This window comes from Phyllopteryx taeniolatus, chromosome 20 (assembly GCF_024500385.1).
Source record: "Phyllopteryx taeniolatus isolate TA_2022b chromosome 20, UOR_Ptae_1.2, whole genome shotgun sequence".
NCBI classification, from domain to species: Eukaryota; Metazoa; Chordata; class Actinopteri; order Syngnathiformes; family Syngnathidae; genus Phyllopteryx; species Phyllopteryx taeniolatus.
Window position 1 is genome coordinate 17,162,618 of NC_084521.1, and position 12,365 is coordinate 17,174,982.

The 12,365-nt window shown below is 48.5% G+C and overlaps 1 protein-coding gene across 3 annotated transcripts in view; it reads right to left on the reverse strand.

Annotated features, from left to right (window-relative positions):
• Window positions 1–531: 531 nt before the first annotated feature.
• Window positions 532–12,365, reverse strand: part of lama1 (laminin, alpha 1) — a 33,459-nt gene continuing 21,625 nt past the window's right edge. Inside the window, exons 30-64 of one of the 3 annotated variants that reach the window (XM_061758344.1) lie at window positions 12,168–12,308; window positions 11,978–12,096; window positions 11,810–11,899; window positions 11,440–11,633; window positions 10,856–10,998; window positions 10,329–10,427; window positions 10,105–10,237; window positions 9,885–10,041; window positions 9,482–9,683; window positions 7,515–7,631; window positions 7,256–7,419; window positions 7,033–7,171; window positions 6,862–6,946; window positions 6,659–6,775; window positions 6,367–6,546; window positions 6,137–6,291; window positions 5,893–6,036; window positions 5,672–5,805; window positions 5,457–5,604; window positions 5,265–5,389; window positions 5,037–5,187; window positions 4,800–4,944; window positions 4,575–4,716; window positions 3,915–4,029; window positions 3,668–3,820; window positions 3,450–3,601; window positions 3,175–3,369; window positions 2,920–3,094; window positions 2,054–2,160; window positions 1,780–1,969; window positions 1,561–1,710; window positions 1,337–1,490; window positions 1,123–1,256; window positions 823–1,036; window positions 532–748 (exon numbers count right to left, since the gene is read on the reverse strand). In XM_061758344.1, the coding sequence (XP_061614328.1) occupies window positions 594–748; window positions 823–1,036; window positions 1,123–1,256; window positions 1,337–1,490; window positions 1,561–1,710; window positions 1,780–1,969; window positions 2,054–2,160; window positions 2,920–3,094; window positions 3,175–3,369; window positions 3,450–3,601; window positions 3,668–3,820; window positions 3,915–4,029; window positions 4,575–4,716; window positions 4,800–4,944; window positions 5,037–5,187; window positions 5,265–5,389; window positions 5,457–5,604; window positions 5,672–5,805; window positions 5,893–6,036; window positions 6,137–6,291; window positions 6,367–6,546; window positions 6,659–6,775; window positions 6,862–6,946; window positions 7,033–7,171; window positions 7,256–7,419; window positions 7,515–7,631; window positions 9,482–9,683; window positions 9,885–10,041; window positions 10,105–10,237; window positions 10,329–10,427; window positions 10,856–10,998; window positions 11,440–11,633; window positions 11,810–11,899; window positions 11,978–12,096; window positions 12,168–12,308 (5,118 nt within the window). In that variant the 3' untranslated portion in view covers window positions 532–593. Of the gene's footprint in view, window positions 749–822; window positions 1,037–1,122; window positions 1,257–1,336; window positions 1,491–1,560; window positions 1,711–1,779; window positions 1,970–2,053; window positions 2,161–2,919; window positions 3,095–3,174; window positions 3,370–3,449; window positions 3,602–3,667; window positions 3,821–3,914; window positions 4,030–4,574; window positions 4,717–4,799; window positions 4,945–5,036; window positions 5,188–5,264; window positions 5,390–5,456; window positions 5,605–5,671; window positions 5,806–5,892; window positions 6,037–6,136; window positions 6,292–6,366; window positions 6,547–6,649; window positions 6,776–6,861; window positions 6,947–7,032; window positions 7,172–7,255; window positions 7,420–7,514; window positions 7,632–9,481; window positions 9,684–9,884; window positions 10,042–10,104; window positions 10,238–10,328; window positions 10,428–10,855; window positions 10,999–11,439; window positions 11,634–11,809; window positions 11,900–11,977; window positions 12,097–12,167; window positions 12,309–12,365 lie in introns of those variants that run through there. The other 2 variants (XM_061758343.1, XM_061758345.1) reach the window with 2 other exon arrangements.

The following is a 12,365-nucleotide window of genomic DNA, read 5'->3' on the forward strand; positions in this document are numbered from 1 at the left end:
TAATATAGAGAAAAAAAGAAAGATGTTTCTCCACTTTTCCTAACGACATCTTCGTGTGACGGTGGTTGTTGCCGACCTAAGATGCTAGTGTGAAACTTGAGCATCTTCTCCTAGAGTCAGTAAACTTTATCGCCGGCCTGTTGCTTTAAATATTTCTGCCGTAAAGGATTATAGGTACCAACCATTTGTACAGGTTGGTCTGGAGAAACCGATGCTAAAGGGTTAGGGTTAAATGTTGCATCGCAGCAGCTTTCCTAAGCGTTGTTAGGATTCCAGCAATCTTCTCCCTCCGAGTACTTCTGGGTCATCTCGCTCGGATATTAAAGGAAAGGAAAGTTCCTCTGCAAGAACCGAATCCGAAGAGGCCCAACAACTCGCATTCACACTCGTGCCTTTGGACAATTAGCAGGAAGCGACCCCACTCTGGAGGTATGAAAGCCAGCCCAATGAAGCACTACACTATCAATTCTCCCTTTTGTGTGCTGAACAGTACCTGAATTCGCACTGAAATTGGAGCAGTCACAATAAAAGAAACATTTTGAGGTCTTTATTTACCAGAAGAAAAGATGAAGAGTGACTATGTGAAGATAGGGTTAGGCAGCAGGACATGAGTTAGGGGTGACACCCAACGAGAAGTGGGCCTGACTCATGTCTAGAGGGCTGTTGAGGTGCGACTTTATGAGATGGACATTCTTCAGACATCCTCTGAAGGCCGACTTGATTGACAGGCAATTCTGTTTTACTCCGTCTGCAGCAAACAAAATAATCAATCAATCAATCAATCAATCAAGGATCTCCTAAATTGCTCGCCACAATGCTCACCTGGGTACCCGCCCACATAGACGGGATTATTGGTCTCAGCAGAGGTGGACTGTGGATAGGGGTTGCTGATGGAGTTGCTTCGCCCATCTATGCTCAGACTTAGGGTGTGTTTGGTCTTCCTGGCCAGCAGGCGATGCCAGCGTCCATCACACAGCACGGGACTGGCAGAAGCAACCCACACTCTGCCCGCCCCGTTATTCACATTAAACACCACCTGAGCACGTTACACCATACAAATAATTGCAAGTAGAACTTATACAAATATTGGAAGTATTTAATGTGGTGCTCAGGTGCCCTCACCTGTCCTTTGATCATCTCTAGTCCAACGGCATCCACCTTGGCACTGCTGATGCCAAGGAAGACGCCGTCTGATCGGCTGGTCCGAAACTCCAGAGACACAGACACGTCCGAACCGACCTTGTATCCATTCGGCACTGAGCGCAAACAAACGCAAGGGCATAGACTGTGATTAATTTCACACTGAATGTAGTCACACTTTGTCATTCTTACTCACTCAGTGCGGCGTATCCACTGCCATTAAAGTAACTTCCTGACTCCTCCTTACTGAAACAGGAAGTGACGTCATTCCGCGAGGCTGGTCGAGAGAGATCGAGCATGACGCCGTTCAGACTCACAGAGTGAACACAACCTGGAAGACTTGTGGTCACCTGAAATGGGCACATGGAAGTTACATCACTTGATCACTGCATTCTTCAGGTGGTGTTGTGTGCGCTTTACATTTATTCTTCGGGTGTTGTGCGCGCGCGGTAGTCCACCCAGATACAGTCTGCTGTTGACGTCTAGCTGGTTCCCTTTAACCGCCACCAAGTCGGGAGCGGAGGCGTCCACAGAGACCGAAACGGAGCGCCGACTAACGTCGGCGCTTACCTGGATCACACACAATGTGGTTATGTACACGTCGACGTTCCAGATACGCATGCACGTCATTTCACTCACTGTGTGCCATTTTCCGTCGTTCACAGCAACCGAGGAGGCGGCGGTGGCGGCACCCTTCCCGAGGTCCGCCGACATCAGCGGCCGCCCGGCCGCCAGTCGCAGGATGGCAAAGTCCATCTGGTTGCCGTCAGACAGGAGCAGCAACAAACCGTCCCGAGCTCGTGTTCGAAGCGACAACCGCAGGGTCACGCTGGCAAGAACGGGACGTAAGTGGAATTGCCAGCCCTCGCTCCCGCAGCCCCGACCCCCGACCCCCGAACCGATACTAACTCACCTTTTGCGGACAGTGACTGGTTCAATAGTAAAAGTCATGTGACTATGTCGTGATGAACCAAACTGAGCTGCTGTTGGCAGGAAGCGCAGCTCTTTTTCTGGCGTACACTACAACACACATCACAAGTCATCTAAAACAGTGGTTGGCCCAGTTTCACCCTGGAACCCGCATTTTCCCATTGTTGCAAAGTCACAACCCACTTTTGTCGAAGTTAAGAGCACACATTTTTGTTCGTTTCAAAAATAGCCTGTGAAAACATGTAGAGTATGTTATATTTTTAAATGCTGTTTCAAATGAGTTTGGCATACCGCCAAAAGCATCTTGCTAGCCATGCTCCGTGTTCGCCAGAGGCTGAGCTGCACTGTATTTGTTCATGGAGTGGACTTGTGACTAGAGCCGTAGTTCTTAACTGGTTTCACCCTGGGACCCGCATTTTACTATTGCTGCAAAGTCATGACCCACTTTTGTAGAAGTTAAGAACAATAAAGCATTTTTTGGGTTTAAAAATAGCCTCTGAAAACATGTACATACTGGCAAAAGCACATTGATAGCCATGTTTCCCGTGAGCCAGAGGCTGAGCTGCACTGTATTTGTTCAAGGAGTAAACTAGTGACTAGACCACAAGTGAGTAACATTTCCTGTCGCTTACCTAATATGTTCCATGTGGGAACTTGGTACGCCTCTGTACTGTGACAAAAAGATCGGATTACGAATACGAGCAATGTAATTTTTTGCTAGCTGTCCGCGACCCACCTAGAATGGGTCTGTGACCGAGTTTTGACTACCGACCCACCAGTTGACAATCACTGATCTAAAATACATCAAAAGCGTTATGTCATATTTATATCCATGTAGATCTGAATTACCGTTAGTTCAACAGGTGTCAGATGGGTAGGTGGGGCTACAGACAGGTGGGAAGGGTCAAGAGTGGGTTCCACATCCTGGTCTTCTGGAAGCACTGCCCCTCTGACTTTCTCCTCCAGTAAGCAGCTGTCAAGCTCCGCCCCCTCATACTTGACAGCAGCTGACAGGTCGACAAGCCTAACAAGAGAATGCCAATCAATCGAGAGAACGCCAATCAATGGAGACAACGCCAATTGGTGTGTGTGCATATGACTGACAGAGCGCCAAGCACCAGGTGCTGTATGCAGCCTCTGAACAACTTTGATATCTTCTGTAATCTGATTGGCAAATGAGCCTCATCCCCTGAAGGCAGTCCTCCAATGAAAAAGGAGGCCGTGGAGAGACGGGAAAGTCCGCCCGGTAACAGCGAGGCTGATTTGACTTTTCCCTCGTCAACTTGGACCGAAAGTGACCTGACAGACAGACGGACGGACCAGTGTACAGTCAGACACATGAGACTGATGAGCTTCTCTGTTGCCATAGTAACACTTACTTCCTATTGACGTTAACGATGACCGAGTGTTTTGTTCCGTCTGTGAAAGAGCCGCCTTCCGCCGCTGTGACCGTCACCCGCCGACCGTCCGCACCCGTCTCGCCGAGCTCCACTTCCAAAGAACCAGAGAGCAGGTGGACTGACAGGAAGTGCTGTGGACGTACAGCGTTTAAAAAGATATCACACGTAGGCAACTGGCGATATTGGCAGAATCTTACCCGTCGCTGGGCATGGTTATCAGTGAAGGCAGCCAACAGGACTCCTGATTGGTTGTTAGATTTGAAAGAGAAGAGAATCTCTGCCTCCTGACCGAGTGAACGAGGAGCAATCTGAACGAAGCCGCTGCTTAACATTGACACGCTCCGCACCGCCTAAACCAGAAGTGCAACAACAACAAGTCAAGACACATGAACACAAGCTAAGATCAGAGTTCAACTGTGTGTGTGTGTGTGTGTGCGTGTGCACCTCAAGAACGCAGCCTTTCCTGACTCCATATGCATCTCTAAGCAGGTCAAAGTTTAATCTTGCTATCTCCACGTTCTTGATGCAGCCAATGTAGGACCTGGAGACCACTTGCCGCCTAGCAAGCGTGTATAATCATAGATATGAAGCGTTAGATATAATACGCCCCTTTTGAGCTCCGTGCCTATGGCGACGCTATGCCAGGAGGGTTAAAATCATAAGAGCATTCCGAGTGTGTGTATGGCAAGAAGACCAAAAGAAAAAGAAACCCAAAAAGATGCCGGCACATTGAGCTGCATACGGTTGCATATAAAGGCGTACAATTATGACTAGGGAACTGGGAGTAACCTTTCACAGGTAAAAATATTTTTGGGGGCTTTTTTCAAATGTCATGTGTTGAGAGGACATGGTTTGGTGTTGACAAAATTGTAAACCTCGTAAAAATTGAGCAGATGAGCAAGTTATGGCTTAATTTCAATGTCCATGCATTGCCTTCGATGTGTCGACCTCCCCAACATGGCCACCACATAGGCACGTCGACAAGGCGGGCTGCTACAGTGCGCTGGCATATCTAGTCATCATATCGATGCTTTAAATAATTAATTTATTTAAAGGTCAAACTGTTATCTCACATCCTGTTTTATGCGATCAACTGATTCAAACCTGATTGGTCGAGAAGCAGGAAGTCCTCCGATGTAGATGGGGTCAAGGTCAAAACGGTTGAGGTCAGAAGCAGATCCTGGTGACTCCGCTTCCAACACTTCTTTTTCTGATGATTGGTCAGCTGCCATGATTGACAGGTGACCTAAACACACACACACACGCACACAAATGCAATTATCAGCTTGGTGAAATAAAGCAGCAGTCACGCACGTGTGCGGAGCTTACCTTTGCGTCGGTTCCTTTGCAGCGTGACCTTGTACCACACTCCGTTGTTGTACTTCCTGCTGGAAGTCAAGACCAGAGGACCAGACCCTAGGTCAAAGGTCAGACGTACACAGCCCTCCACCAGCTCAATGGAAAGGAAGTCCCTCTGCAGGAGGCAAAAACCTTGAGCCTTGTTCACAATAAAGGTCTCTGTACTCATGTTGTTGTTGTTTGTGTGTGTGTTTGTGCCAGTCATACAGTGTTGTTGGAGGCCAGGTACAACAGCAATCCGGCTGGCGACAGCGTTTTAAACAATAACACAATGGACGTCGATGTGGCTCGCAGAGACTTTTGGATCAATGAGAATCCGGAACCGTCAAAGTGGAAAGACGTCTCTTCCGCCTGCGGACTGAGACGCCACTTCATGTAAGCTTCAACAAGTGTGAGGTCATACAAGAGTGTGTGTGTGTGTGTGTGTGTGCTCACCTGCTGAAGCAGCCTCCACACTGTCCTCGTCTGCTGACGTAGTTCCACAGGCCGACATTTTTCTCATTGAGCGATGCTTCACCCAAACAACCATTAAACGTGGACCACTGCAACGCTGCCGGCCTCTGATGTCACACACAAGCACACTTAGCATTGGACCGCACAGACGCGCACACACGCAGCGTGTGTCACCTGGGTGTCATCTGCCAGTCCTCCGATGTGGATGACGGTACTGTTGTCGATTTGTAGAACCCGGGCCGGTCCAGGTGATGTTGCCGTCACTGTTTGTGATGGCGCCGCCTCCAGCTGATAAATGGACAAGAAGCCCCGAGCACCCAGCCTGCAAACATGGCTGCTGTGATCAGGGATGCTCATGTGATCTCCAATGAGCAGGTGTGTTTTGGTACCGTGTGGCGTTGATTCTGGTCCATCTGTTGTTGGTGATGTCGAGTCCAGGATACTCCAGCCTGGTACTGCCAGATCCGATATCCCAGAGCAGAGACACTTTCCCGTTGTGCATTTCCACTGCGAGGAACTCCACCTGGATGCAAGTGACATTAACAAGCGGGAATGCAACAGCGTGTGTGTTTGTGTGTGTGTCTGTTTGTGTGTGTGCGCGCGTGCATACGGTTGTCTTGCTGCCCATATAGAAGAGCAGATTGTTGGGCCTCTTGGTCTTCAATGTCAAAGTCAAGGTGTTAAAGTTGCTCGACTGAATTTGGGGTCGGTACGATCGGACGCATTCTTCATCTGCCTGTACCGCCACCTTAATCTGATGACATCACAGCACGCCATCACATGACAGCCCGTCCGTTAGCACGTTACGCAATACAAACACATCATTCAAGAATGTTGGAAGCAAAATGACGTACGGACGCCGCTTGTCGTCTGGCCTGCTCGATGAGCTCTCTGATGTCAGACAGGTTCCTGCTCAGGTTTTCTCCCAGCATGCTCAGCGGCTTTATTTTGTCACTCAATTGCTGTGTGCGATGCTCCGCCTCTTCCAGTTTACGCCGTGCCTCATTGGCTAAACAATAAGAAAAGATCCATGTAGGAAAGCTAGAGCATCTTTCGAGAGTCTCCGCCGTCTCTGTCAACATACCTGCTGAATGCGTGTGTGTCATCAGCTGATTGGTCTCCGCAACACTCAGGTTGGTTTTTTCCACCACAGAAGAAGAATCCCACAGCTGCTGTCTGAGGGTGTACAAGTGCTGCAGTGCCTCCTGCAGGCTGGAGTGTGCCAGTGCTGCCTGCAACTGGGCCTCCTGCAGCTGCAATGAACCTGAGACATCCACATCAAATCCACGCGTCAAGATGGCCACATGTCAACACGTCGACACGTGTGAACATGTAAACATGCGAGACGTGTCAAAGGCACAAGTCACCTGTCTCACCGTTCGAGAGGCTCTGCAGCTCTTTGATTGGCTGATGGAGGAGGACGCTGGTGCTGTGCACACGGTTGCTGAGTATCTGCTGTTTCGTGGTTACCACGGAGAGCGTCAGGTGCAAGTCTGGAATGCAGATGGTCATTTTGAAGGACAAACAGAAAATTCGGGTGGAAAAACATTTTGACAGACAGACAGACAGACAGACAGACCTTCTGCTGTCTTGATCAAATGACTCTCACTGAGCACAGCAGAGATCGCACTCAGCCTGGCCCCGCTCTCCGCTGATTGGTTGGTCTAAAGCACGCATTGAATGAGACAGTGACAACACTTCTTTGCAGGTGTCTGTCTTGACCAATCAGGTCCAAGCAGAATATTTGTACCATATTGAAAGCGAGGTCGGCAGACTTGTGAGCGTCTGAGGCGACACGCCAGGCCTTGCTGACACTATCCGTGACATTGGCATCCGGCACGACCAATTGGCTGCTGTTCTGAGAAGCGTTCCACAATGATGACAGAGAGCTAAGATGAAGAAAAAAGGTTTGTTTACAAAAACATGTATTGACAAAAAAACATGAAGTAGAGACAGGTGAGTCTCACAGCTACCTGTGCAGAGAGAGGGCGTGGTTTTGAAGCAGATGGGTGCGTCTCTCTGCACGGTAAACCCTTTCTAGCGAATCGGTGCTCTTCAGTCCAATGACGAGAGCCTCCACTTTCTTCCTCAGCAGAGGGCACCATTGATCCAGCTCGCCTCCCAACATTTCCGTCTGCTTCTCACACACAGTAACATGCTTGTTTTGATTTTCCTTTCCAAATGATTTCATTTGATTTATTATTATTGCCACTTGGCGAGTGGAGGCCTTACGACGGCGATGTTAGCGAGCTCCTCCGTCGCGTTGACCACATTGTTCAGCAGCAGCTGCCTGGCCTCCATCATGTTCTCCACGCACACACATGCAACACTGACGTTCTGGTAGGTTGCCTGACTCACACGCACCCGCACCCACACCCACACACACACACACAAACATCTTCAAGTCTGAATGAACATATCCAGTACTGTGCAAAGGTCTTAAGTCAAAAGGCACCCTTAGAGACACCCTTCAGTGTCTCAATAGAAATTCTTGAGCTCATCCAGGCTGGTTGAAATGCTAACAAGCGAGCAAGTGAAAGAACAACTGTCAGTGTCACATTTGAGTTTGTTTGTCCGCCTGTTTGCTGGTTTTCACTGACTACTTCTCGGTTCAAGGAGGACGTTGAACAGAGGGAGGGTGCCATTGTAATTCTGTCATGGTCTGTGTTTTGGTTTGGGTTCTGTTTAGTTTTGTTCCATGTTTCCCTGTGTTCCATGTTTGTCGTGTGCTCATTAGGTTGTTGTGTCCACCTGTTCTCGTCTACTTTGTGTCGACCAATCAGCTCTCTCCAGCCACTCGTGTCTTGTCCAGGTGTTCCTCGTTGTCTCGTCAATTTGTTTGTATTTAGTTCCCTGGTTTCTTTCAGTTCTTGTCGCTTCATTGTCGTTGTCACATGTCTTGCCATGTCTTAGTCGCCAGTTGTTTTTATCATTGTGATTAAATACTATTATTTTGAGATTCCCGCACTGGAATGCGTACGTGGTTAGGGCGAAGGCGAGGAACGCAAGGCAAAAACATGGTGGACCCAATTGCAGGGAAGCAGGGAGGCAAGGCAGGAGTGCGGGAATCTCAAAATAATAATATTTAATCACAATGATAAAAACTGGCGACTATGACATGGCAAGACATGTGACAACGACAATGAAGCGACAAGAACTGAAAGAAACCAGGGAACTAAATACAAACAAATTGACGAGACAACGAGGAACACCTGGACAAGACACGAGTGGCTGGAGAGAGCTGATTGGTCGACACAAAGTAGACGAGAACAGGTGGACACAACAACCTAATGAGCACACGACAAACATGGAACACAGGGAAACATGGAACAAAACTAAACACAACCCAAACCAAAACACAGACCATGACAAATTCTGGGTCTGCATAAATGTCACAGTGAGTCAAATGGTGAAAACACTCCTATATCCAGATCCTCATCAATTTACAGTGGGCTGTTCATTGACTTATGCGGCACACCTCCACGAAGGTTCATGGATCTTTTTCTTTTCTTTTTTTTTTTTTTTTTTTTGCATAATCCAATCCTCATGCAATCCTTGCGCGCTGTCGCCAAGAGCACGATCCGACACACACCCAGGTCTTTGGGGAGGCGGGACAAGAAGAGAGAGCCCAGGCAGCATGGAAATCGTTTGTGGGTGTCCACCACTGCGGGACACAATACAGACACTGCGGGGTTAACCAGAGCTTGGCTCCGCAGGAGCAACGAGTGCAATGGCACATGGCGCCTGCTCCCGGCATCCGTGCTCCCGGCAGAAAAGAGAGACAGCGCATGGGTCACGGAGTCATGGGCGTTTGGGCGCTCTGTCACACTATTAGTCAATGTCTAGGAACAATCGTAGGACCACATAGGACATGTCGCACTACGGAGAAAAACAAAAACATTCTGACACGCCAGACTTTCTGCGTCGTGGTCGTGAAGCGTCCTATATGCAAGATCGGCAATCGTTGATGATGTCACACTACACGGGGTAATGACGCTTGATCGGAAACTGAGAACTCAAACGATCGGCCACGACAGTGAATGTTTGTACGTGACGTGTCTGTTGGATCCAAATCGGACTACATTTGTGTACTTGGAATTATTTACTCTTTCATTGTCAAAATGATTGTTGCGAAAATTATGAAAAAGTTAGTTTGTGTCTGCCCAAGACCTTTGGACAGTGTGTGTGCGTGTGTATACCTGATAGTGGGAGATCAGAGCATTTGTGGCATTCAGCACAAGGTGTGTTTGCACGTTTTCTTTTGCGGCGTCTTCCACGCGTGTTTGTGCTTCTTGCAGTTTTTGTATGTGAGCAGTGAGGCCGACAGTTAGGGGGCGGAGCCTGTTGTCCGAGCTGGGCAGGACGAGAAGTTGGAGCGAACTGACGAGAGACTCTGAGAGACTGAAAGAGAAAGAGGCCGGAAGAGTCAGAGTCAAAAACTGAACCATATTGGGGTGAACTGGAGTCTATTCCAGATGACTCTGGATGATACGTCCCAGATGGGACAAATCAACCACTGGGCACAAACAATGGACTGATTGCCAGCAATTCACAGGGTACTGAACCAATGAATGTGACTGGACCGAGATCGTTAAGACAAACCTGAGCTCCTGACGTCCCAAATTTGTGGCCGTGGTCAGATTGACAGCTCGCATACTTTCTAAAATGGAGGTCATCTGGTCCAGCAGACGTGTCCGACTGGCTAGTTCTAGCGCTACGTCGGCAGCCCCAGTCAGTTGCCCCGCCTCCTTTTCAAGTGCTGCACCAATCACAAATGAGTTAGTTCAATTTTTAATATTGCGATGACAGACGACTTGCTTACCTTCAATCTGGACTTGAATCCTGATGATCATTTCTATCAGCCGACTTCCAAGTGACAAGCTATCATTGGCGAACACGCCCAATTCCATGTTGGACACGCCCACTCCCTCCCAGCCACTTGATACGTTTGTGGCCTGACCAACCAGGGGACAGGAAATAAAAAGTGAAAACTCTTCCACGCTTCATTTGCAGAAATTTTTTGGGGGTCACCTGACGTGTGCATACCTGCTTTAACAGAACGCTGAGGTCAGAGGTAAGTTGCATGGAATCTTCTTCCACTCTTGACACTGGCATATCCAAAGAAATGCGTTCTGAAAACATCAGCTGACAGACACAGCGCTTCAATAAACGCTTGGCGACAACTGGACACACTTGTTATGTTCTGATTGGGCAGCGGTGGCCAAAGAACGGCCCGCTACGTTCTTTAATGCGACCCGCTCAGCATTGACATTATCAAGAGTACTAAGATAATAATTCATAATTTATTACAATGAATACAATAAAAATGATAATTAAGATGAACATAAGATATCCTTGACTGATCCTCAGAGGGGATGTTTGTTATTCTTCTGCAGCTTTGTTTGAGTCCTTATTGGATAACTTGACGTTCCACCTCGTGAGTGGCTCGAACGTCGGAAATATTGAACATATTTAACATTTACGATTTTCGGCCCGATGGTTTTCAACGCAGATCGTGGAACGTGAAAAGGCTCTTAACGCTTAACTTGTTGAACACTGTTGCTTTTAAGTACCTGCATGTCTCTGGTCTGCTTGTTCAACGCCAACAGCTGGCGGTAGGGTGCTATGGCAACACTGCTGATGTTGACGGCCTGCCAGCGCCGGTGCATTTGGTCCAAGTCGTTCAGCAGAGCACCGGTGCATTCTTCGTCGCATGCTAGATGCAAAGAACAATCGCTTAGAACACCAGCGGTTGATCACATAAAGAACACCAGCAGATGGTCATGTAAAGAACGCTAGAAGATGATCACATAAAGAACACCAGCAGATGATCACGTAAAGAACACCAGCAGATGATCACGTAAAGAACACCAGAAGATGGTCATGTAAAAAACAGCAGCAGATGATCATGTAAAGAAGAAGAAAAGTAATCACCTTTATTGACCACCAGAAGGTGATCAAGTAAAGAACACCAGCACATGATCACGTAAAGAACACCACAAGATGATCACGTAAAGAACACAAGATGATCAGGTAGAACACCAGTAGATCATTCAGTAAAGAATATCAGAAGATGAGCACGTAGAACACCAGCAGATGATCCCTCCTGCTAACAAACGACGTCATTATCGTGCTTTTGTGTATCATGGACACTCACACACGCATTGGTTTCCCTCCAGGACGTGGCGCTCATTGCACCGCTCACACATTGGACCTTTGACCCCGGCTTTACACTGGCACTGGCCGGTCAGCGGATCGCACAGTTGATGTAGGGACCCCCACCCGCTGCAGCTGCATGGGGTGCACATCCCCCCCGGCAATGAGGGGTTACCGTAGTAACCCTGAGAGCACCTGCACGATGAGGGCAGAGCCAAGGATAACCACAACAGGGGACATGATTACAATAGTGTGTGTTTATGCTGCTAATTCCTTTAGGTGAATGATAATAAACTATAAATTGGACCTGCTCGATTTGAAAGATGCCTTGACGTGACTTAAGGTGTCAAATTTAGAGCGTGGGGACTTACTGCTCGCAGTAGCGCCCCTCGTATCCTGTTAGACAGGAAGTGCAGCGAAAGTCTCCGAGATTTCCCTCGGACACACACGTGGGACTGAAACTTCACACAACACATACACAACTGATATTTAAATCTGTAAATGAGAGAATCAATTGAAGCCAAAGGTTGCAGCATCACCTGTTGTCCTGTAGGGGGCAAGCGCACAGCGAACAGTCCCGAATGGAGCCACTGACCTTCCCATAATACCCCTGGGCACACAGCTCACAACTGGGCCCACTGGTGTGATGTTGACACTCCTGTGTGACAAACACGCCCATGTCATAAGTGTTGTTCTGCAGCCGCTCGGACAAACGTGGCGTCGTCTCACCTGGCAGTGCCCGCTGTCTGCGTGGCAGCTGCTGCTGTGGTTGTTGCAGTGACACGCCACACACAGGCGCACAAACGCAGACTTTTGGGCCTGAGGCGGCAATTCCCACAGCGGCTGGCGGAAGAAACCTGCCGCGCATTCCTACAGGTGGATGGCCATGAAATTAGTGATTTCCCATGGTTACCGTGGTGACACAGT